At 47.5% G+C, this 24902-nt stretch overlaps 2 protein-coding genes and 1 non-coding gene across 6 annotated transcripts; 1 reads left to right on the plus strand and 2 right to left on the minus strand.

Moving 5' to 3' along the window:
* Positions 1-159: 159 nt before the first annotated feature.
* Positions 160-22151, plus strand: LOC115333282 (cullin-associated NEDD8-dissociated protein 1-like). 4 transcript variants are annotated; one of them, XR_003920732.2, is made up of 15 exons: positions 160-355; positions 2849-2992; positions 6916-7070; positions 8835-8958; positions 9607-9863; positions 10482-10587; positions 11271-11419; positions 13536-13828; positions 15187-15328; positions 16563-18068; positions 18442-18537; positions 19169-19338; positions 19461-19621; positions 20335-20442; positions 20663-20795. XR_003920732.2 is itself a non-coding variant. In XM_029996020.2 (15 exons), the coding sequence occupies exons 1-15, from the start codon at positions 288-290 to the stop codon at positions 20888-20890; spliced, it is 3711 nt and encodes a 1236-aa protein (XP_029851880.1). In that variant the 5' UTR covers positions 162-287; the 3' UTR covers positions 20891-22151. The 4 variants fall into 4 exon arrangements, 3 of the variants coding, with proteins under 3 accessions (XP_029851880.1, XP_040974779.1, XP_029851881.1); XM_029996020.2 differs by having other exon boundaries at positions 162-355; positions 19457-19621; positions 20663-22151; XM_041118845.1 differs by lacking the exon at positions 160-355 and adding an exon at positions 1137-1212 and having other exon boundaries at positions 19457-19621; positions 20663-22151.
* Positions 22152-22365: 214 nt separating this feature from the next.
* On the minus strand, positions 22366-24586 carry RPL32 (ribosomal protein L32). The gene is made up of 4 exons (XM_029996032.2): positions 24456-24586; positions 23615-23715; positions 23192-23373; positions 22366-22544 (listed from the first exon to the last, which is right to left on the minus strand). The coding sequence occupies exons 2-4, from the start codon at positions 23708-23710 to the stop codon at positions 22415-22417; spliced, it is 408 nt and encodes a 135-aa protein (XP_029851892.1). The 5' UTR covers positions 23711-23715; positions 24456-24586; the 3' UTR covers positions 22366-22414.
* On the minus strand, positions 23785-23923 carry LOC115333455. The gene has a single exon (XR_003920804.1). It is a non-coding gene; the product is annotated as a small nucleolar RNA SNORA7 (small nucleolar RNA).
* Positions 24587-24902: the final 316 nt, after the last annotated feature.

A 24902-nucleotide genomic window follows, 5' to 3' on the forward strand; every position in this document is an offset into this window, starting at 1 on the left:
GGGCGTGGAGGGGGGGCCCGCGGGCGCCGCCCTCTCTCTGCCGGCGGCGGGCCGGTGCCTCCGCGCACAGGAGCGGACGGCCGCGCGTTACTGCGCGCCGGGCCCCGCCCCGCGCCCGGCCGGCGGCGGCCCCTCGAGGCCGCCGCCCTCGGTCCCGGCCCGCCGCCTCGGGGGGGCGCCCGGCCGTCGGCAGCGCTGAGGGGAGCGGACGGGCGGGCGGCGGCGGCGGCGCGACCCCGGCCCCTGCGCCCGCCGCCATCTTCCCGCGCAGCCCCGGCGCCGACACCATGGCCAGCGTCTCCTACCACATCTCCAGCCTGCTGGAGAAGATGACCTCCACCGACAAGGACTTCAGGTGCGGGGCCCGCCGCCCCCGGCGCGGCGCGGGGCGGGGCGGGACGGGAAGGGCCCTGCGGGCGGCAACCACCCGGGGACGGCGCCTTGGGGCCCTGCGGGGAGCTGCACGGGCGGGGAGCTTCCCGCTGGGGGGGGTCCCTTCGCTCTTGGGGGGGTCCTTTTGTGGGTCCCTTCCCGCTGCGGGGGGTCCCTTCCCGCTGGGGGGGACCCTCTGCGTCAGGAGCAGGCACCGTGCCCCCGACCCTGCCGGCGGGTAAAATCCAACTGCAGGCGTGCAGGGTGTGTCTGTATCGGAGGAATTAATCGGTTTTATTTACAATATTTCAAGCCAACTGTGTTCTTCTGGCTGAGGGGGGAGTGTAGAGAAACCAACAACGTTCCCTTCCCTTGCCTAGATTGCTGCGTAACGGAAGTGAACGAGCAAAGTGGAAGGGGGAATAAAAGTCTTGACAGCTAGACTTTAAATTCTTACTTGTTTTGCAAATGAAGCACATCATAGCAAAAATGCTGAAACACTTCTTAGTTTGTTTTTCCGCTAGAAGGTTAGATGGTCAGTGCATTAAAAAGGCTGAGAGACGCCAGTCTGAGCAGCCGTGTCACCTGGGTGATGGACGCTGCAGATATTGGCTGAGCTCAGGTCGCTTTAAGAACTATTTCTGTGCAATGGGAAAATATGCCTCCCTAACAGGACTATGATTCTTTTATTCTCTTTATGTCAGCAGAAAAAAATGACATCTTTCTAGGGTTGGGGCCAGTGGCTTGACGCTTAAGGTGCTGTGTAAGAAATTGTTAAAACTAACAAGTGTGGAGGATTTCACCCATGAGCATATTGTTCTCTCAATATCAACCTGGAAGGTAACGTTTGTGCCAGACTTGATATTTTGAGGTCTTTTAGAAGAGACGGGTTAGTAATATCCTAAAAGTAGGCCGATTTTTGCAGAGGCTGCTGATGTTTTTCTGATGTTAAAATAGGTACTTTTTAAAGAAGTAGGTGATGGAGTAGTTGCACAAACAGTTTGTTCAAAGAATATTCGGTTAATACTCCAAACAAGATGTGCCCAACACAGGGCATGTGTCATGTTACAGAGGTATTCCAGGGCCATTTCCTCCCAGCACACGGTCAAACATGAGCCTGTTGTCTGTCTTCAGTTGCACGACCAGTTATAGGAGCAGGTTTCACAGGCTTCCCTCTCATAAATGGATCCGTGTGCCAGTTTCTGAAGTCCTGTGGGCAGGATGGCAGAAGGTAGCGAGTTGACAGCTGGATGTGTTGCTGCAGAAGACTCTGCTCAGCCTGTGGCCATAATTGGTCATGCTTGTTCTATGCAGACATTGAACTGCAAGTGCAGCTTAAGAGCTCTTGCGGAATCAAAAATGGATTGCGTGTTGTTAACATTATAGGGCAAAGTCCCTCTATTTTTCTCATTTTGGATTTCAGGCTGGCTGTCTAACACTACAGCAGTCCCTCGTTCCAGACGTACCTGGTTGCTACTCAAGAACGGTCCTGCAGATTGAAGACACAAATGTTGCCCTGGTGCATGAGGGCTCTTACATGCTGAATGAATGACATCAGAGCCTAATTTAAAATGGAGGTGTCATTTGGTAAATGAGAGGGAAGAGCTTCTCTGTGGTTCCTTTTAGACATCCATCCCTGTGCTGGGGCTAACATTAGAAAGCAGCTAATATGTGATAACCACACTTATGTTTCTCAGAACCTCAGACTTCTATACTAGCACCTTTTATGTTTCCTGGTCCCAGGAAAATAGATACTTTCCAGAACTTCTCAATATCCGTTTTGACATTGTCCCTGTTAGAAAATTATGTTGACTAACAGTCAGCTGGAGTTTGTTTTTCCTTCTAAGCTGGAATGGTAAATACTTGCTTGGTTTTGCTCATAGCAATCTAAATATAGCCTAGGGAACTTCTGAGGTATAGTTAGTCTGGAGTCATGACTTTATTTTTCATTTTTTAGCTTGCTAGGACTTTTCCATGTGTGGGATCATACTGTCAGTGCTAAATAAGACAGAGGAAACAGAGCCAGGTGCATTCTTAGACCCTAGACTGGTTTTCCTAGGCTGGGCAATTGGTGGGAAAAAAAAAAAAACACCATGATTTTTTCTAGCATAGTTAACCATCTTGATTTAGCAACTGAGGAACAAATACGCAAGCTGGATGCCAATTTTAGAGTTTTAGTTTACCCCATCCCTGTTACGTATTTTAAGGAGAGGAGAAAACGTCTATTTCTCATTTTCACAGACTCCTTAGCTAAAGCCTTTTCACCAGCTACCTCTATCTGAGTTTTCCACTTGTAAGATAGTAATAATTCTTTGTACCTTATTTTTCAGGAGAGTCTACAGGGTTGTAAGTCACTCTTTGAAAGTGTGTTTTCGTACAAGCACTAATTGTCAAGTTTCGTTGTCCAGAGTGATGTGAAGGAAGTGCATTTGTGTCTGTATATCAGCCAATCCACTTTTGCTGTATGTTCCTTCAGGTTTATGGCCACCAATGACCTGATGATGGAACTGCAGAAAGATTCAATAAAACTAGATGAAGACAGCGAGAAGAAAGTTGTGAAAATGCTTTTGAAATTGCTGGAGGACAAAAATGGGGAAGTACAGAACCTCGCTGTCAAGTGGTAAGAGCCTCGGCCGTAATTACCTTATTCCCTGGCAGTAATAAAGCTGCCACAGACCGCAGAGAGTGCGTTAGAGTGGAGCCTGGCCCTGCTGCATTGGCACCTTACTCAAACCTCCCTTTGTAGGGGCTTTCACTCTCATGCCAGGCACAGCAGTTTCTTTCTGTGTTGATACTCAGAAAGGGTGAGCATACAGGTATCTTTGTAGAAACAATAGGTGATTTTTGAAGTAGCTCAGCGTTTATATTATGAGTCTTACTATATTAAAAGTAGCATGCGTAAGATTTTATTTCTTCAGAGAGAAGCCCAGTTTAAAATTTTGGTCATCAAGTTCCTCTCCTTTCTTGGGCTTTGAAATCCAGTGCTGAATTTCCCAGTGGTCCTGTCTTTGACAGAGATGGTAATAAACATGTATAGCCCTTCAAAAATGGCATTTGAATTTCAGGTCCTCATCCTGCTTGTTGAGGGCATTTTCATTAAAGTTTATAATGTACTTGGGTTTTTTCCCAGCTTTGACTCCCAAGTGTAGCCTGTGCTGTTGCTTTACCTTTCAGTTTCATTATTTTTTTAAATCCAAATGAAAAAGGCAGAAGGTTCCTTTATTACTGAATCATCTGATGAAGTGATCCTACTGCTGACATGTTCTTTCCTGTCTCTTTCCCCCAGCCTGTCTAAATGGGAGTGTTCATTCTAGAAATGAAATTGAATGGGTCAGTTCACGCACAGGGCTCCAGAAAGGTGGGCCATTTAAAGACAACTTTGGGTTCCTCTATTTTTTCCTACTGTGGATCTTATTCATACTCCCTTCTTTTTAACCATATATTGCTTCTATCCCTGTACTTTCCCTGTGATCTTTGGCCCTTTCTTTTTGATTCCCATTTTCCTGACTTTTTCTGGCCCTGTTCCTGTCTCTGCCTGCTTTGGGTTTGTTTATTCTGTTTTTTAACCAAAATTTTTGAGCACTGAACGGAGTACAAACTTCTTTGGCTGTTTATCTATGGTTGCATTAGCAATAAGTCCATACTCACTACAGTCTCTGATTCATCCAGAATGTGATAATGAGAAGGCCTCAAAATGGAACCAGTAATATTTCCTTTTCATACTGAAGGAGCTACCTATAACAGTTCACGTCCAGTCAGTTGGCAAGGTTCTCTAAGAAGGAGAAATGTGACGGTTTGAAGGACACTGGCAGTTGGATTAGGCCCAAGTGTGGATTTGTGCAGCCCATATCAGGATTCAGGAGTGAGTTAGGAAACTACTGCGAGGTCTTGCAGTTGATTTTATCATCTAAAACTATGATCTTATTTCTTCAGAGGAATGCTGAAATCACACTTCACACCCAAAAAACTCACAAGTTTGAAATCTATATAAAAACTTGCCCTGTTTCTGGATCTGTGATTTATTTTTTTTTTAATTTCAATTTAGATGAGTTCCTTAGCTTCTCTGTGCCTCAGTGTCCCTGCCTGTAAAATAGGGATAACCATCAGTTCTTTTCTGCATGTTGAGGTGTAAGATTGAACACTACTTGCACTTGCACAAAGTCTTATTATTTAGTATTTCTTTTCTAATTCTTGTATTTCAGAGTAGCTACTCAGACTCTAAACAGCTATTATTGTCCCCATTGTTGAATTTAGGAATAGTCTTATATAGAACAGGCTGCATGTGAGTTTGCTTTGTGTACTCTGGGAAACACTGCGCTTATAGTGTTTGTTAAGCGTGCTGTCAGGGTAATTGTGGTGTGCCAGCAGGGAGACAACTACCTGTGCATAGGTGTTCCATACAGTTTGCATTACTGAAGCTGTGCCGAAAGGAAGAGAGAAAAAGAAGACAGAAAATGCATTTTTGTACAACAATTCTATAAACTGTGTTCAGCAATAAACATTCTAGAGTGCTAGCACCATATCTTCTCATACAAGCTCTTAAGGAAATGTAAGTCATTAAGGCCGATGTTTTGACAGTCCTGTTCAGCTTCCACTGAAGTCAGGGACTTTTACCACTGACTGTCAGGAGCAGAACCTTTCCTGTGTGTAAATGTCAGTGAAAAAAGAGTATGCTGAAAGCCCTACATGCGTCTCTTTTTGTACTCCATTGGCAACTGGTAGCCTTCCTTTTGAGCTGTATGGACATGTAGCACTGACGATAGTCCCCAGGGATCAGTGGCTATGCCCTAGCATTATGCAGCATACAGAGCCAAAACCTCTAGTCCCTCTTTTCTGTATAACATGTATAAAAAAGAAAAAACAAAACTCCAAAGAGGCAGATTAGTCCTTTCCTTCACTCCATTTTCTGTTTTCACCTGGCTATGTGGACAGCCTGCTGAGAGAGGGGAAAAAAGAACTGTGAAACCTTCAGGAACTGGTTATTTAAATATATTTTTGCTCTGGAACAGCAGCATGATGTTTTTAAAACTCTAGAACCCTGTTTAGAAAAATAGTTGTGCTGCACATGAATCACAGGTGCTGTTCAATTCCCATACTGTTTTTTGAACCAAAAGGAAAAGATCTATATTATTCAGTTCAAATCATTCAGTTTTGACTAGTCCACACAAGAAAGGGAACAAGGAAGCAGTGACTAACATTTTGTACCTGGCACAGAAATTGGAGCACAGCCACATCGCTGCTACAGCAAGTAGCTGCTTCTCTGCAAGGTGGTATTGACTCAGGGAAATAGAAAAGTACCTGTAGCATCTGTCAGGAGTCTCTGTTCAGGCCCAAATCCTTCCAAAGTAATTTCTAGATTTGGGCATGAATAATTACCTGGTGGTGTTAATCTGCAAGCTAGGGCCCCAGTTCTTCACCTGGGCAGACCATTCAGTGGGAGAGAAAAAGGTGGCATAGCCACGGGGGCTTGGGCATGGATCTCCACCACTGGTGGATCATGGAGCCGTGGGCAAGCTCTACTCAACCTGTAGAAGAATGGCGTGTTGTTAGGACTGAAATTGGGCTCAAAGAATTTTCTGTGGATGTTCACTAAAACAAGAAGATGGAATTTTCTGTGCAGTATGATGTTTCCACTCATCAGTGTTTGCTTCTCATGAAAATTCTAGCAACCAGATTTGCTGTCTGTGAAACAGCAATTTCTTAGTAAGGGATACAGAATATTCACGGGAAACAAATGCATTTTGAATTCATTAGCTTAATTCAAAGAGTTAAGTGCAGCCGGTTAGGGAAGGAAAGCCATAACATGTGACTTGCTGAAATACAGTTAATACTTTACATTTTAGCTAGTGACCTTGTAAAGATACAAAAATAAATAGTTGCAAACAAATGCTGACAAACACTCTGTGCACAAATTTGAATACAAACTTACCAGCAGGAAACACAGGTTGTTAACAGAAAGTTTTTCTAATAATAATAGTTAAAAAAAAGTGCAGGGGAAAGGGAGCAGTCTTCCCTCTGTTGTAATTCTGAGCCTTGGCTCAAGTAGAGGTTTTCACACAGAGGGCAGAGGGCAATAGGTAGCTAATTGCTTGTGAAAATCCATTTGGCATTTCCTCCTGAAAGTCATTTTTTGATGGTTGGGTTGGTTTAGGTTTTTTTGCAAAACCTGACTGTGATTTTACCATTACTCTGTGTAACATGGTTGCTTTGATTGAAGTTCATCACCTCATAATTTCTGAGCTGCTCCTTCCAGTAAGATCTTAACTGGCCTCATGTTTGCAGTAGTTGATGTGAAATGTCCTCCTACAAATCTGATCTAAAATCCACTGAAGTCTGATATAGAGTTAACTGAGGCAACAATGCAGGGTACATAAATCCGGGGACACAACATGTGCTGCAGGATATCGGTACTCGATACTGATGTTTGGTAGTATTTGCACTTGAGGCTGAGCTGCATTTGAGGAGGAGTGAGCCTGAGCATCCCTTTTGATGGTGGAAGGCATCCCTCTTCCTCTTCATTCTGACTGGCTTCTCCTTCCACAGCCTGGGCCCTCTGGTTGGCAAAGTGAAGGAGTACCAAGTGGAAACCATTGTGGATACGCTGTGTACAAACATGTTATCGGACAAGGAACAGCTGCGGGATATCTCCAGCATTGGACTGAAAACGGTCATCTCTGAACTGCCACCAGCTTCTACAGGTATAATGTCTGTCCCTTTTTGTCAGACTGAGGCAATAGGGAATCACAGCCTTTGGGACACAGAGGAAAATGTGTAGTTCAGACCCTAAAAGTTATAGATTTCTTATTCACTTGCTAGAGGACAGCTAATGAAATAAGGAGGAGACATAGTAGAACCTGAGACACCAATGTGATTAAAGATGGGATGAAATGAAAACTTGAGCTGGTCACCCTGAGGATACTTAAGTCTGAAACTGCATCTGACTTCTTGGAGAAATCCACTGCTGTTCACGGCAATCTTAAAGCATTCAGTGTGTGCCAAGATACTGCTGTTTGGGCAGTCTGGCAGTGCTGTTGGTCTCCACGTCAGCAATGCCACTACCCTCTGCGATCTCAGCAGTGGAAGCACTGCACCACCTCCTGTTTGCAGCCTGGCTGGACCATGTCTTCTGACTGCCACAGCTACCCTGGCTGCTTCTCCTGCTTTGGGAACTACGTAACCCCAAAATGCAGCAGCTATTCAGGAGATACCTGAGGCTCCCAGAGATTTAAGTTTCCTCTGCAGCCATCTCATGTATCTGTTGTGCCTTCATGGCAGGCGGCAGTGGCAGTGCTGCCAGGCTGCTGGATTTTAGGTTGGGAGGAGAGCTAGAATCAGTATGCAAATACTTGCTGAACGTCTCTCTCAATTTCTGCAAAATCTTAAGCTCTTGTGAGCCATCCTTTCAGAATTCTTTATTTAGCATACATCACATGAACTGAAACTGTTTTAGGGTAGCAACAGATAAGTCATCTCCTTAAGGGTTGGGATTGACACCGTGTGGGCAGAAGGCAGCGAAAGCAGTGTGGGTTTGCTGCAAAATGGAGAGGTTGAACATCTCCCCCAGTGCTTTCTTCACCCTAAGCCCCACTCCGTGTGGTTGCTGTTGCTGTGGTGCTGTCTGGAGCAAAGGGAAGGTTTGAAATAATAGTCCAAGAAACAGCATGTGCCTGAAGCAGGCTCCTTTCTCAGTGTTGTACAGTAGTTAATGATGCTCCTAGGATGTTCCACTTCTGCTTTGTTTCTGTTGCATCATGGAGGCTGTTCAGAATGGCATGAGAAGCAATTGTCCCTTCCTTTTAAAGTTTTGTGGAATTTGAAGCTGCTTATGCTTTGCACTGAACCAACTGGGAAAAAACCCACAACAAAAATCAGTGTTTGGACAGGCACAGCCCAGCATGAAGACTAAACTGGTATCTAGACATTGTTCTGGACTGTAGGAGATTGAGGTTCTAGACTGCAGTTGTAATCTCAACATGTTCTTGAACCTGGGTTATATATTATTTTGAGACAGATTTATCTAGTTCTACCCTTAAATTTCATTATGGAGCTGAGAAACAGTTTCTGTCAGGACTGTTCTTCCTATCGAGAAAACCTCGATTTGTTGAAACTGAACATTTTCAAGGGAAAAACGGGAAAAAACATGCCAGAAACTTCCCACACAGCTCTACTCCCTGCATTGCATGGGCTTGGGAGCTGCCTGTGAGACAGCCAGAGCATTTTAGGGTAAAAGACGCTCTCCGAGAAGAGAAGCTTCTTCCAAATAGTTAAAGCATCATACTGCAGGGGGAGATACTTCACTGTTTGCAGTGTATAGCCACCATCTCAGACAAAAGCTAGTTGACTGCTCTTCTGGTTAGGTCTCCCAGTGGTGATTTCTTTTTTTAATGTAGGAGGGATTGAGTGGTTCTTAGCAGTAAAAAGAATTCTTTTTAGCTGACAGGGGGGAAAACTCTCTCTTGCAGGCTCCACCATGACAGCAAATGTGTGCAAAAAGATCACAGCCCAGCTGACAGGAGCCATTGGCAAGCAGGAGGATGTATCTGTGCAGCTGGAGGCCCTTGACATCCTGTCAGATATGCTGAGCAGGTACCAAAGGATTTCCTTCTGGCAGCTATGTCCAGCGGGGGCTGCATGTATGTGTTTGCTTTTGATTTCTGTATTTCCCTAATCCTACTACGAGGACTTAAAAATAAAGGATTTGGGTTGGCTGCCACTGGGGAATATCTCAGCAGAGCAGATTCCCCAGCAGGGATGAGAGATGACATGCTGAGCCTTTCTGTGCTTGGGAATAGCAGTAACATTGGTGATGGATCCCACAGAGGCTGAGTTTCAAACAAATGGAGGGAGGGAGAGAGCCAAGCAGGGAAGTTTATTTTAGCCCTGTGAGCTGATCCCACATACTTTTTTTTCCTGGCTGCCTCTTTCTTTTGTAACATAAGTCAGAGTGACGGTGTCATTTGTCAACTGCATGCAGGAAATTATTGACAAACCTCCAGGTCATCCAGAAGGACACAGTCAAAATCAAACTCCTCCATGACAGAAACAAAGAAATTCTCCCATTGTTTTACAGAACAAGTCAGTGTTCAGACCAAAATGCCAAACCCACCCTTTTCCTCTCCCTCCCCACAACATGTGTGAAGTCTTCATAGCTGAAAGATTTTTACATTTTTTGCTGGCAAGAGGGCTTTTTCTCTGAGGCTTTGACTTTCAGTTTCTGCCTTGTTCTGTTTGCAGACTAGGGGGAACACTCTACTCTTTCCATTCCTCCATCCTGAACTGCCTCCTACCCCAGCTGACAAGCCCCAGGCTGGCAGTACGTAAAAGGGCCATCATTGCCTTGGGTCATCTTGTCTTGACCTGCAGCGGAAACATCTTCTCAGAGCTCACAGAGCATCTGCTTGCTGAGCTGAAGAAGAATGAGTCTACTTCTACTACCAGGACGTACATTCAGTGTGTCGCTGGCATCAGTAGGCAGGCTGGACACCGCATAGGTAGGATGAGTAGCTTGAAATGGCGCTGGGAAACGTGCACACACTTTAGAGCAGCTCCTTTTAGTGGTAAAAGAAGTGTGCTCGCTCTGTTCCTAACGTGTTAGTGGCTTGTGCTTTGCTATTCCCTCTGTGGTCCTGACCTGGCTCTCTGATCTCCACTTGGAAGGGAGGGGACACCAGAGTAACTCTCTGGCTGCCCTTCTGTAGTGGTATCATCTCAAGGTCTTGCAGCACTTCCCTCGTCTGAATTAACACCTCTGTGAATTAGGTCAGTGGATTCACCCCACTTTAAATGAGAGGAGAAATGGAGGGCAGCGTATTGTATTACTTGTCTAAAACATCTGCCAGAGCTGACATTAGGTCCTAGAAGATCTCTGATCACAGCTCTTTCCATGACTGAAATGCCAACAAGGGGCTGAAGACAGGGAGCAGGGGTTGTCTGCTGAAAATCTCTGCAAGGCTGGTCTTTGGTGGGCTGCTGGCTCCTTGCCCATGTGGTCCAGGGGAGGAATGCTTTGCCAGGCACACGAAGGAAGTGGCAGGTGGCTGAGTTGTTAGCTGCTTGGATGAGTGAAGGCTGGGATGATTTTTCACTGCTGCTTGCTTTATCTTTCCCAGGAGAACATCTGGAGAAGATAATTCCTCTGATTGTTCAGTACTGTAACGTGGAAGATGACGAGCTGAGAGAGTACTGCTTTCAGGCCTTCGAGTCTTTTGTGAGAAGGTGTGTGCCCTTGAGAAACAACTGTGCACCATCCTGTGCATCAGTATCCTTCTGGTGTAAATATCTATATGTTCGGTGTCAAGGGTTGAGTACCTTCCTACGTGCATTCCTGTTGGGAAGGACGGTTCACACGAAATCTCTTCTTCACATGCAGAGTTGGGCTTGAGTTATGAGCTATTTTACCTCAACATGTGAGAGTGTGTTTCTGTATTGGTTTTGCAGGAGTGGGAGTTTTCCTTGTCCTTGGAGGATTCCTCAGCAAGAGGGAACTGCCTCGCTCCGGGTGCGTGGAGGGAGTGGGAGGCAGGAAGGGGGCTCAGGCAGAAGAGCTGCTGAGCTGCAGCTCTCCTGTTGTTTAATCAGACATTTACTGCTTGTCTTGGAAAAGGAGCCCAACAGAGCTGCTGAGGTTTTCTCCCATGAAGGGAGGATTCAACTAGGTGGTGAAGGCAATTTATTTATTTTTTTCCCCTATAGAAATCATTGCATCCTCCCCAGGGGAATGTGGTCTTGCTTCGTGCACAGCAGGAAGGAGCAGCTCTGGTTTAACTGATGTTAACAAAACGTTCATATAGTCTGTGAAGCATTTTGGGATTCTTTTGAGATTAATTATATTATTTGGATATTTAAAATAGCTTAGTCTTTAATTTATTAACTATTAGGATTTTTATTTGTCGTGATAGGTGCCCAAAGGAAATTGACCCTCACATCCCTAATGTGATGGGGTTATGTTTGAAGTACATCACCTTTGACCCAAACTACAACTATGATAATGAGGAGGAGGAAGAGGAAGAGATGATGGAAACTGAAAATGGGGAGGATGAAGAGCAAGGTGCCTACTTGTGAGGATGACTGTGCTCAGCAGAACACTGGGTTAACATTTCTCCCCTTCCTGCTTTCTCACCCTCTGTGATGTTACTTTCCAGATCTGCTTCGATCTTTTCAGTTCTTCTAAATGGGTTATTTTAAATTACCAATGGTAATAACATAGCTGTATGTGCGAAGTTCCAGCAGTAATTCTGAGTTTGTTAGTTTTATTTTTTTCTGAAAAGGTCCTCAGATCTCTGCCTGCCTTAGGTGGCAGAGAAAACACTGAAACTTGAACTCTGAACTAGCTTAGTGGGGAGCTAGACCAAGGAAGCACTGTTTTTCCTGTGCCCCCTGACTGCAGGAGTTTCTTAGAGCACATCCAGCAAGCACCCAGGCATAATGCCTGGAGATCCTGAGGACCAGCTGCTCTGCCATCCTGACTGTTGGAAACGCTCCCTTGTGCTCCCAAAGGTGCCTGTGCTGCTTGCAGCCTGCCAGGCAGACCTCGGACCCCTGCTGCAAGCAGTTGACTTGATACGCATGGGTCGTTCAAGGGGAGGTGTGAACGCTGTTGTTCTTGCCTGCTTTCTGCCCTGTCCAAACTTCAGGTGGTGGCAACAAGCGTTTGAATGCAGCTGTAACACGGATTCCTGTCTGTCCTCATAGTTTAGCTCTAGTAGGCTTAGGCTTGTGTGAGAGAGATGGCTCCTTATGGGGTCCTGACAAAATGGGATTTCTTGAAAAGAAAGATGTTACAGGCAGATCTAGAAATTGCAGTTTGTTACCCTCTTACTGCATCTACTGGGGTGTTACGCAGTGTTACCTTTTTTAACCAGGTAGCTAGCCAGCATTTGTAGCTTACTCTGGTTAGAAAAGGAATCAGAAATCTCTGATGTGCTCTCACTTATTTACAAGACTGGACAAACTCCTGTTTGCCCTGGTTGCAGGGGAGGTCAGGCAAGCAAGCAGCAGTTCCAGGCTGTGGCAGCCAGCACCCCTGCCCGGGTGCATCAGAACCATGCTGCTTTGTCAGGCTGCAGCTTTTTCTCGGTTTCTGTGTTGCTTCCTCTTATCTCTCTGTCTACAAGGCTGTTTTCCACACATACATACTGTTCCTGAGCACAACAGCCAGCCAAAGCTCATCTTTGCAGTCACCCAGAGGCTGCAGAGCCTGTACTTCTGCACTTGAGCCCCCCTTTGCAAGGCTGGTTGCTTTTTTTTTTTTTGCAGGAAGAGGTAAATGCTTAACTGCTATTTTAAATGAAGGCCTGAAATTTTAATGTAACAGTTTCAGGGCAACTTAACTCAGCCTACAAACCTAGTAGCCACACAATTACATTTTTACTATAAGTTAGTTATTTTTTGCTACTTGTAGCAAAAGAGAGCAAAGCTATAGTCCTGAACACTTAAAAGTGCCACCATTAAAAACATCTTGGTCCACCACTAAAAACATCTTAGTCATCGGTGAAAGCAATCTGATACTGTCTTCAAAAGAGGCCTTTCATTTATTTTCTGAATCATGTTTACTTTGAGGTGGATGTGGAGCCTTGGTCAGATAGGAGGGGTACTTTAATGTTAGCTACAGACAACATTTCATAATGTCTCTATTTATAGCTGTGTATAGTATGGCAGCTAAGAGCAAAAGTTAGAACAAGTTCCTTGGAAGACAGGCATTTTTGTTTACTTTCATACTAATTGGGGTAAGATCCTGGCTGGCTTCCTGGAGAATATGTTAAATGTTCTGCCAATAACATAGTAAATTGTTACGCTGTTTTGTGCCATTCAGGAATTGCTAAGACAAATATTTACATATTTCTGGCTTTAAAATCTGGGAACTTCATTCTCCCTTCAAAACAAAAGCCTTGATGCCTGAGCTGAAGTGGCCAGTAAAGGTAGTAACATCAAGGTTTATTCTCTGTCAGCTCTTACTTGGAACAGAAGAATCTGACACAGGGCAGCCTGGCTGGTAATAATGTCTGCAGGGACAGGCTATTCTGGACAATTTCATGTTCCCAGATATGTGTGAGTTATTGGCATCTGTTTGGTCAGCTGGAGAGGGAAGCTCTGAGGATCAAGTGATCCTCTAGCTCCAGTTTTCTCATAATGGTGCACCTTGTTTTCCCTTGTCTTCTTTCCAGAAAGCGATGATGAGTACAGCGACGATGATGACATCAGCTGGAAAGTCCGCAGGTCTGCAGCAAAGTGCCTGGAGGCCATTGTCAGCAGCAGGCATGATCTCCTGCAGGACTTCTACAAAACCCTCTCCCCAGTCTTGATAAGCAGATTCAAAGAGAGGGAGGAGAATGTCAAAGCTGACATCTTCAGTGCTTATATCTCCTTGCTGAAACAAACACTGCCCATCCAGAGCTGGCTGCATGCTTCAGATGCCTCTGGCAAAGATGACGTTCCCCTGACAATGCTTCAGAACCAGGTGGGTGAGAAGATGCTGGGCTGGATTAAATCAGAAAGCAATGAAGAGCAGTAGGTACCATGCCACCGATGAATATGCCTAGTAGTTAAGCCTGAGAACATAGCTAGCTGAAGGAGCCCTTGGGCACGCAACCAGAGGGGACCAAATCCTGAGGGCTGACCGTTTACTGTTTGTCTCCCACCATTACTGGGGAGAGAGCGCTGAGCCAGTGCAGGAGCACTGAGGTATAACCTGCATTGCCCGCCTCCACTAGCCTCTGACACGTGTTTGCAGACTGCATATGAGACAGGTTAGCCTTTGGGTGAAGTGGCAGTCTGTTGCCTTACAGTTACTCCAGCTGCTGCTCAGGAAACTCACCGAATAAATTGTGTAAGCCATTGGAAGCTCAGTAAGGTTTGGATCTGGTCAGTAGGCATAAGAGAGCATGCAGCTCGGTTCGTTACAGGAGAACAGCCAGTGGCTTCCAGGGTAGCTTGCTGTGGTTCTGCACATGGTCTGGACATTACTGCTGATCAAACAAACAATAGTGGAAGCAATTTTTCTGACGCACTGCTTTAATTCAGAAATATGCTGGAGTAATTACAGTCAGAATAATTTAGCCACACAAGCTGATCAGGACTCTGCCTAGCCCAGGATCCTTGCTAACGCGGTGGTCCACACTTGCCATTTCAGAAGAAGTCAAAAGAAACGTTGGAAATAACCATGTTGTTATAGAATAGCATGACTGTGAGAGCAGCTTTTTCTGGCTGATGCTACTACTGACTGGTGAGTCCCTGAAGCAGGAGGTTTAAAATCCATGCCAAAATGTAATTACATCACTGATTAATCATCTTATATGTATGAGATATTTATTTAAATAACTTGCACCTCAGCCCTGTGATTTGTTTTTTGATTTCACTGAAACACTGGCAGGGTGTCCAAGTTTAAGTATAGTGATGGGGCTAGATCCTTAAACAGCAGACCAGGAAGGAATCATAAAACTCTAAGCTCCTTTAGCATTGTGTCCCGGTCTCATCATTTTGTTGTGTTTCTTTAAGCTTCTGTGTTAGCGGATAACGCCAACTTCAGGAAGGGCTGCTTAGGAGTCTGTTTGCAGAATATGGAAAGGAAGAATAACGTCCCCTCCCACTCTTCTGTTCATGTAACTTTTCTTCACGTGCACCGTCTTGTAATCTATCCCAAGTCTGTTCTCCTCCGGTGAACAGGTGCACTGTTTCTTGCTGTCCCCTGTTAGTTCTCTTGCTGTGCTGTTAGTGCCTCTGGCTCAGCTGAGCAGGCTACTTTGGTAGCATAGCTCTGTGCCCTGGGATCTGGGATGACTGATGTGTTTCTTTCTGGTCGTCTTTTCCGAACTGCAGGTCCCCAAGATTGTCAAGGCCTTGCACAAACAGCTCAAAGAAAAGAGCATCAAATCAAGACAGGGATGTTTCAGCCTCCTGACAGAACTGGCCAATGTTCTTCCTGGTTGCCTGGCAGATCATATCCCTGCACTTGTCCCTGGTAAACTTCTCCGTGGTCTGCGGGTGAAGGAGCAGGGTTGGCTCAATCCATTCCTAACACATATGCTCCTTGCCTGCGTGTTCCAGTTTTATTCCTGTATATTGCTGTGCTCAGCATCAGGACATACACATCAAGTTCTGCTCTGTGCTGATGTGCTCCCAGATCAATTCTGGCTTCTGTCTACCACCGAAAGCCAGGATAAGAACATCAAGTTCATTTCCCCAGTCCCCTGAAGAGGTGCTTTTAGGATGGCATATTCCAGCCTCCTTTGAAACTAGCTGGAATTATGCTGTTAGCCTGGTGAGATCAGTAACAGGAGTGACGCTTTCTTTTACAAAATGCAGTGGCATTTTAAAAAATTATTTGTACTGACTGATTAGCTAATTTGCACTGCCATATTTTTCTCTGAGCCTTTCTGCCTACAGGCTCATGAAGCATCCCACTGCTGAAAGGCTCATAAAGCTAACGTCCTGTCTTTGATTTTGGCATGATTGTATAGTAAATATAAAAAAAGTCTCCTGTGATTTTCCCTGGGGCTCTTACAAATTAATAGATTGGAAAAAAGCATTCAAACCAAGAGTCAGGCATGACTTCATGGGTAGCAATTGTTGTAAATATTTCTCATTAAGTCTTCTGGGAAACATAAATATGTGCCACAGAAATTGGACTTGGAAGTACCTCCTTTCTGCAAAGGCAGTCCATCCTTAATGGTCCACAGTTATGTTCCAAACAATACTAACAGAAGCTGTAAAACTAGATAAACATAGAGCCCCTGGTTTGGTTTTGATTTGTTTTGTTTTGTTTTTAAGACTTCTGACAGAGGGATGAAGGAAAAATTCATGAAGGGCCATTCCTGCTGCCTGGAGTGCCTGTTGTTGAGACTAGGCTTTCCCAGTCTTAATTTCATGCCATTTTGTCACACTTGTTCACACTTGACTAACCATCCCTTCTCATCTTAGCACGGGATGACTTTTCATATTAAGTTTTTAAGAAGTTTTTGTAGCCAGCCATCCAGGACGGCTACAAAGACCAGTTCTGTCTGAATTGCTGCTTACTGGGAAGCAGAAAGACAGCAAGGAGAGCAGCTCTCTCTCTCTAATGGCATGTATCTTTTGGGTGGGGACAGGAAAGAAAGAAAACCAATTCCAATTGTGTCCTTCTTTGAGGGGGAGGGGGGTGTGATAAAAACCACTTGATGCAATAAGACAGCAGTCATTCTTGTCTCTTTGCACAGGTATTGTTTTCTCCTTGGCTGATAAATCCAGCTCCTCCAACATGAGGATTGATACGCTGTCTTTCCTTCATGTTCTTCTTTGCAACCACCAGCCGGAGGTATTTCATCCTCATATCAAAAGCCTGTTACCTCCTGTTGTGACCTGTATTGGAGACCCCTTTTATAAGATCACTTCAGAAGCTCTGCTGGTTACTCAGCAACTTGTGAAAGTTATCAGGCCTTTGGACAGATCTTGCACTTTTGATGCCAAGCCCTATGTGAAGGACCTTTTCGCTGGTACTCTGAAGCGACTGAAGGCAGCTGACATCGACCAGGAGGTGAAAGAGCGTGCTATCTCCTGCATGGGACAAATTATTTACAATCTGGGAGACCATTTAAGCACTGATCTCCAGCTGACCTTGAAGATATTTCTGGAGAGACTCAAAAATGAAATCACCAGATTGACAACAGTCAAAGCATTAACCTTAATTGCTAGTTCTCCACTTAAAATAGATTTGAGACCCATTTTAGGGGAAGGTTTCCCCATTCTAGCTTCCTTCTTGAGAAAGAATCAACGTGCCTTGAAACTGAGCACTCTGACTGCTCTGGACATCCTGGTGAAGAACTACAGTGACAGCCTGAAGCCTGCCATGATAGAGTCTGTCCTAACAGAGGTCCCCGTTTTAATTACTGAGAATGACATGCATGTTTCCCAGGTGGCTACCATGTTCCTTACTACTTTGGCTAAGGTTTATCCATCCTGCATTTCTAAGATCAGCGGTTCAGTTCTTGCTGAAATCTTTCAGCTTGTCCACTCGCCTTTGCTTCAAGGAGGGGCACTGAACGCCATCATAGACTTCTTCCAGGCTCTGGTTCTGACAAAGACAGCCACCATGGGTTACTCAGAGCTGATGAAGCAGCTGACTGCGCCTATTTACTCCTCAGGTTCAGCTGGGGCATCAGTGACATTACACAAACAGGCATATTACTCTGTCGCAAAGTGCGTGGCAGCCCTTTCCTCAGCCTGCCCAAAGGAAGCCCCTGCGATGGTGAACCAGTTTATCCAGGATGTAAAAAACCCCAAGTCCAGCTCTGCTGTTAAAGTGCTAGCTTTCCTTTCACTGGCAGAGATGGGTCGCACCACAAACCTCAGTGCTCAGAGAGAGCTCAAAACCGTCATCCTGGAAGCATTCACTTCCCCCAGTGAAGAGGTGAAATCCGCTGCTTCCTATGCGTTGGGGAACATCAGTGTTGGGAATCTTAAGGAGTATCTTCCCTTCATGCTGAAAGAGATCGGAAGCCAGCCAAAGAGACAGTACCTCCTGCTGCACTCTCTGAAAGAAGTCATCAGCTCCTCCCCAGCTGACGGCCTCAAACCTTACGTGGAGGATATTTGGGCTCTGCTTTTCAAGCACTGTGAGTGCACAGAGGAAGGGACACGTAATGTGGTGGCTGAATGCTTGGGGAAGCTGACTTTGGTGAATCCTTCTGAGCTGCTGCCTCGGCTGAAAAAACAGCTGTCATCAGGTAACGGGAAGGGCAATGGTGAGAGTGGGGAAATGCCTTCTTTTGCTGGAAAGTCCTCTTGTAAACTGCTGGTTGGAACAACAGGGAGCGAAGCCAGCCTGCAGAGACAAGAAGGAAACACAAGGGATCTCTGCAAGGGGGGGATCAGAAGAGCACTGGTTGGCACAGGGGGCAGGAGGGTGTTAGGAACAGAGACTGCACATGGAGATTGTGCGGGAGCGGGATTTAACAAGGAGGTTGTTAAGACAAATCTGTTCTCTTACCTCTTCAATGTGCTTGTAACGTGACCAAGAGCAGAATGGGTACTACAAAGTTACAGCAGTGATATTATCTCTTGACCTTTCACTGTTTTTTCTTTCCATCTTCATCGCAGGCTCTCCACATGCCCGGAGCACAGTGGTAACTGCAATCAAATTCACAATTGCAGACCAGCCTCAGCCTATTGATGCTCTCCTGAAAGGCTGCATAGGTAGGCTAGCACAAACAGCAATGTGAGCTGGGAACATGAGATGTTAGGTGTCGTTAGCAGCCTGGGGATTTTTCACACCTATGCGAACCTCATCTAATCCAGTTTTTATCTGTCTCTACTTTTGGGATTAAAGAGCAACACTGTCACCTGAGTCCTTGTTAAATTCTCTGATGCCTTACTCTTGGCCATTTTCTATTGGTGACAGAGTTTTTCAGGGAGCATAAGTTCCTTCTGTGTTTAAACTTACGATTCAGGCATCTCATGACAAGGATCTTGGAAAATATAACCTACATTAAAAGGGTCTTACGTCTGGGGACCCTACATCTCATGTCTGTTGTATAAAACTGAGCCTTCTGTTTCAGAGAAGTCTGAGCAGATGAGATCCAAGTAAGAAAAAAAGAAAACCCAACTTCCTTGAATACCAAAGCTTCTGATTTGACTTTAGGATGAGGTAGCTAGAATCATCTGGTTTGGTTTTATGCCCAAATGCAGGAAAGTCATGTTTCTGCCCCTAGAGTTATTTTACCATAGGTGCTTTCGTAACCAGGCTTCTTGAAATACACTGTGATAATACTTTTAAAATACTTCTAAAACACTGCAGCAGGACTGACTGTGTGTTCTTATCCCACAGGTGACTTCTTAAAAACTCTTCAGGATCCAGACCTGAATGTTCGACGTGTGGCTTTAGCCATGTTTAATTCTGCTGCTCACAACAAACCTTCTTTAATCCGAGATTTACTAAACGCAGTTCTCCCCAGCCTGTATAATGAAACGAAGGTCAGAAAGGAACTCATCCGGGAGGTATGTCATTAGTTTGGCTTGGGTGCAGTATGGCAGTGGCTCGGTGCCTGTGAAGCTGAGATGAAGCTGTCACCCTGTCTGTTAGGTGACGCCTGTATTTTTTTTTTTCTTGTTTAAGGTAGAAATGGGGCCATTCAAGCACACAGTGGATGATGGCCTTGACGTGAGGAAAGCTGCTTTTGAATGCATGTATACGCTCCTGGAAAGCTGCCTCGACCGACTGGATATCTATGAGTACCTGAACCATGTGGAGGATGGACTGAAGGATCACTATGACATTCGGGTAGAAGCTGTGCCTTAACTGCTGGAGGGTGGTGACATCACTGATGTTACTCGTTCTCTGGGGGTTTGGGCTTGAACTGAGCTGGTGTGTCACCACAGCACCAAGTGCCCCTGCCATGCCGTTTCCTGTTCTCTGCGGCTGCTGCAGACTTTCACCTGACATTGTCTAGCTCTAATTTGACTGTGGCAGCCTTGAAAATGCAACCCAGGTGTAGCCAGGTTTACAGGAAATTTACCGAAGTCTAAAATAAGTTCCTTTTGCCTTTAAACTTAGATTGTCACTTCCTCAGTGGGGCCAGTGACACTGTATTAAAAAAAATCAGCACTGTCATTGTTGATGGCCTCATAGCTTAATAGGAAGCGCTACATCCTTTCATACTATTACTTGATTTACCTCCACTGAGTCGTGGGTGCAGCAATGGCACAACCTCTGGGCTGAATGTTGCCGTTTCTCTCAAAGGCTGTCAGCCCTTTACAGCACACCACACGCACCTGGGACAGGTTGGCCGCCAGCGGGTGCATTTCCAATACGACCAAAGCTCTTCCCAAAACCCCTTGCGTAAGCGCAAAGAAAGTCACCACTGTGTGGGTACAGCACGACACCCCAGGGAGAACGACCAGACGGGCTTTGGCAGAGAGGATCCACGCTCCAAGCCTGGGGGGTCAGAGGGTGCAGCGAAGCAATGCCTGTTTTATCTTTCCTCCTTTGTCTAGATGCTGACTTTCATAATGTTGGCTCGGCTGTCCACACTCTGTCCCAACGCTGTGCTGCAGCGGCTCGAGCGACTGATTGAGCCACTCCGAGCAACTTGCTCCACAAAGGTAAGATCAGACAGAGTGTGTGACCCACTCAGGGTGGGTTCTGCCACAAAGCCACCTCTGCTGTTAGCTGCCCCTGTTGCTGCTGCTGAGCTGCCCGCTCCCCACACTCCACTGGCTAGAAAATCATCTGCCCATCTCCACCTCTGCTGGCGTGTCTGATTCTTTGTGCCTGCACTGTCTTTCCTGAATGCCAACTAAAAATGGTGCTCTGGATTTGTAGGTAAAAGCCGGTTCTGTGAAGCAGGAGTTTGAGAAGCAGGATGAACTGAAGCGATCTGCCATGAGAGCAGTAGCTGCTCTCCTGACAATCCCTGAAGTAGAGAAAAGTCCAGTGATGGCTGAGTTTTCATCTCAGATCAGATCCAATCCTGAAATGGCGTCACTTTTTGAGAGCATTCAGAAAGATTCTGCTTCCCTACCCACCTCAGAGGCAATGGACATGAGCTAAGTAAAATCTGCCTGTTTACTCCGCCACCTTCCTGCCCTCGCAATGCATTAACCGAACGGAGACACTGCAGACGGGCCAAGGGAGAACATCATCGAGCTGGTCTCTAGTGCAGCAGCTCCTTGCAAGTCACTGGGCACCGACAGGAGAAAATGGCTGGTTCCAGCTGCGCTTGCAAGCAGCAGACACCTCTCTGAGGTGTAACTAGATAAGTGAGATAAGGGAGATGTGTCCTTGGCGGGGGGGGGGGGGGGATTGGAAGACAAGTATTCTAATTTTTCAGCAGCTTTTTAAGGGGCATACAAAGCAATTGAAATTGAGCATGGTTCCATGAAAAATGGAAAGTACTTTCCGAAATATTTCCTTACTGCAGGACAAATAGTTGAAAAGTTTTGGGTTTTTTTTAACCACTGCACATGCACTTTCTACCCCAAATTGCCTGAAGAACATATTTATATTGTTTCACTAAATAACATGGCTAAAAATGAAAAGTCACCTCTTCAATTACTGACGAGCATTACAACTGCAGGCCCCGTGTGAAGAAGCGGAGACTCGTGCTGGCCGAGCAGCAGGAGCTGCAGGGGGTATTTTGTTACCCAGGCTCCCCAGGCTTTCCGCCTGGGGCTCGCTTTACTTCACAGAACAGCCCCACTAGTTCAGTGTTTCTGTGGTCTTTGGGCGATACAGCTATCCTGCTTGGCTTCCATTTTTACGGTTTTGACTGCAAAATACCTCAACCAGCCGTCTTCCAAAAGAGATGATTACTTGATTGCATTACGATAACAAACCTTACACTAAGCTTTTCTTTGCATTTAACTCTGGCTTATCTTTCCCCCTTCGAGCAGTGCGGTGTTTGTGTTGAGTAACCAGCCACAAAGGCACCTATGTGCGCTGAACTCTGGTCACTGAACAGCAGCGGACACTGGCAGGAAACCTGGTGTTCAGTGTTTTAACATCACAGAAGTGAGAGAGGTGAAAGTCAGCAGCCAGAGGTGCAGCCCCCACTACCCCTTCTGTGGTTTGCAACCTCACTCTAGAGTGGCCGCTGCGCTCAAATACTGCTTTGCATAGGGGAAAAAAAGCCTTAAGAGATGCAACAGCAAATGAGAGAACAAGGCCACCGTGACACACTTCTGGTAGCCACGGAGCTGTAGTAAGCTTTCATTTCTCCTTTTCTGACAGAGTGGTTGATGTGAAAAATATAGTGCCGCGTGAAAGAACATCCATTGTTTGAGTGGTATAAAAAAATAAAAATATACTTGAAGTTGTGTGCACCTCTGAATTCATTAGCTATCACGGTGACTTCACAAATCACAAGCACGGGCACTCCTGCGAGTCCACCCTTGGGCAGCCAGGCTCATGCAGTGGCTGCACCGGAGCCACACCGTCTGCTGAGCCCCAGCAGCAGCTGTTGGTCCTCCGCATGCAGGCAGCAACCCAATGCCTTTCCCTTTGGCCATTCAAAACATCCACCTGAGTTTGCTTTTACACTTTATTATTAAATACATCTCAGATGCAGAAACCGGTTTATTCATTCTCCTCGCTGCGCAGTCTGGCGTTAGGATTGGTGATCTTGATGGCGAGCTGAGCAGCTCTCTCCACGATTACCTTCCGGTTCTTGGAAGACACGTTGTGAGCAATCTCTGCGCAGTACGACCTGTTGGAAACAGACTGCGCGTCAGGCTCGACCCAATAGCCCCAGCAGCAGCCAAGGCAAAGCACTCTGGAGCCGTCCCACCCATGGTGTGCAGGTGCGTCGCCGCCTGAGAGCTGAACCGCGCACCGCCCACCCCCCTCATCAAGGCTGACCCGTTCTGGCCTGAAGCAGGACCTCGCCTCCGCAACAGCTCGACCCTTCTGCTTTTTTCCTTGCGAATGAAGAGTCAGTAAGATGTAGTTTTTAATGGTGTTAATTATTGCTCTTATTACTTTGTTTTGAAAGAAGGGGCTGCAAGCAGGTTTAGGCTTGTGTCTGAACAGATAGGTAGCCACAGTCCTGATCGCTATTCTACCAAAGCGAGGTAGGTGCAGTGCTGTTCACCACCACTACAATGTCGTATTTTTGCCAAAGGTGCGAGTTTGCCAACCCCAGGACACCCCCTGTGCCCTCCCACCAGCGGCGCTGCAGCACTAAGGAAACCAAGACGACCTTAGTGCTCTTGAAAGCAAGAGCTTCCCACGTCTCCCACCCTGACTGCGCTGCCCTTCTGTCTCCCGCCCCAGCGCCATTAGGGGACGGGCAGTGTACGGCCCCAGCGCCCCGCTCTGCGTGAGGCAGGGAACGCATGGGTCCTGCAGACTTACTTGTTGCTCATCATGAGCACCTCCAGCTCCTTGACGTTGTGGACCAGGAACTTCCTGAACCCCGTGGGCAGCATGTGCTTTGTCTTCTTATTGCTGCCATAGCCAATGTTGGGCATCAGGATCTGACCCTTGAACCGCCGGCGAACTCTGTTATCAATACCTCTCGGTTTACGCCAGTTACGCTGAAGAAACACAGAAAATATTTAATAGTTACAAAACGAGATCAGTCTGAAAATGCCCGCCTCAAGGTAACAGCTCTAGCCAAAACCGAGCTCCAAGAAGATCCACCGTGCCAGGCTGTTACGGCACGGCCCGCTGTTTCAGCACTGGCCCTTTATGCTTCCATTCACCATCAGCCTTAAAAGCAACGCCGCCCAACTGTCCCAGAATTCATTTTCTAAAGAACTTCCAGTGACTTTTTACCTTGATCTTGACATAGCGATCAGACTGATGGCGGATGAACTTCTTGGTCCTCTTCTTGACGATTTTAGGTTTCACGAGAGGTCTGAGGGCAGGCATGGTGCCTAAGAGAAAGAGAAGCACTATGAGAAGGGAAACCCGACGCAAAGGCGATGCGTTACTCCACTTACAGCATGTGTAGCAGACTATCTTCCGCTCGCTGGCCACTCTGGAGGCTAGCGAGGGAATGGGTATTCATCTGCAGCGTCTCTCCCTCCCGCCTCCGAAGCTGGAAGAGCACTGAAAGCTCTCCAGATGCGATCCTGGGAGGTCACGCCTGGCTCGGACGGCTTCCACGGCCGCCTTTGCAGGCACTACGTTCCCCGCCCGTTATTCTCCTGCCCTAACGAGCTCGGAGCCCTCCCAGCTCCGCAAACCCCGCGCAGACGGACGGACCGACCGAAAGCGCTGCCAGTTCTCTCCTTCGAGATCAGAAGCGACCGAGACTCGCCTGACGCGAACCTCCGGCGGATCCGGCCGCAGCCGCCTCTCCGGTCACGGCCAGCACCCCCTCCGGCGGCGCAGCCCCCCCCATTGTAGTGACAACGCTACAAGCAACGATTTTGGCTCGTACTCTCCCTCCTCCGACCGCACGCCGGCACCCCGAGCGCGGCCGAGGCCCAGGGAACGAAGGGCCCCGAGAGGCCGCCGGCGAGGCCCCAGCCCTGCGGCCCGCCGGCTCCCCGCGCCCCGGGGGAAAACGGGCGGCGGAGGGAAGGGGGGGCGCGCCCGCGGGGGGCGGCCGTACTGGGCCCGCGGCCCCCGGGGGGCAGATGGGGGCGGATGGAGGCGGATGGGGACTCACCGGGTGCGGGATGGCGCCTCCCGCCGCAGGCCCCGCCGAGAGAGGGAGGCGGCGCCGCGCGCAGGGGCTTATGGGATACGCGGACGGTCCTGCCAGGTCAGTGCGGCGGCGCGGCTGCGCAGAGCGGGCCCCGGCCTCTCGCGGGGCCCCGGGCCGCCGCCGGGACGTGGCACCGGGCGAGCTCTGTCCGGCGGGGACGCCCCGAGACAAGGGATCGGTGCTTCCCGCCCCGAACACGTGCGCCGGTACTAAGCTGCCAGGACCTGCCCGGCGTCACTTTCGCCAGGCTGTGCCCGGGCGGGCGCCGCTTCCGCCAGTGCCGCTGGGCGGGCGGGCGGGCGCCACCTGGCGGCGCGGCGGCGCGCCCCCCTCCGCCCGGGCTCGCGCGGCCACCGAGGGCGGGCGGGGGCCGAGGCTGCGGCGGCCCGGGGCGGCCGCGGGACCGGG

This window comes from Aquila chrysaetos, chromosome 20 (assembly GCF_900496995.4).
Source record: "Aquila chrysaetos chrysaetos chromosome 20, bAquChr1.4, whole genome shotgun sequence".
Classification (NCBI taxonomy): domain Eukaryota; kingdom Metazoa; phylum Chordata; class Aves; order Accipitriformes; family Accipitridae; genus Aquila; species Aquila chrysaetos.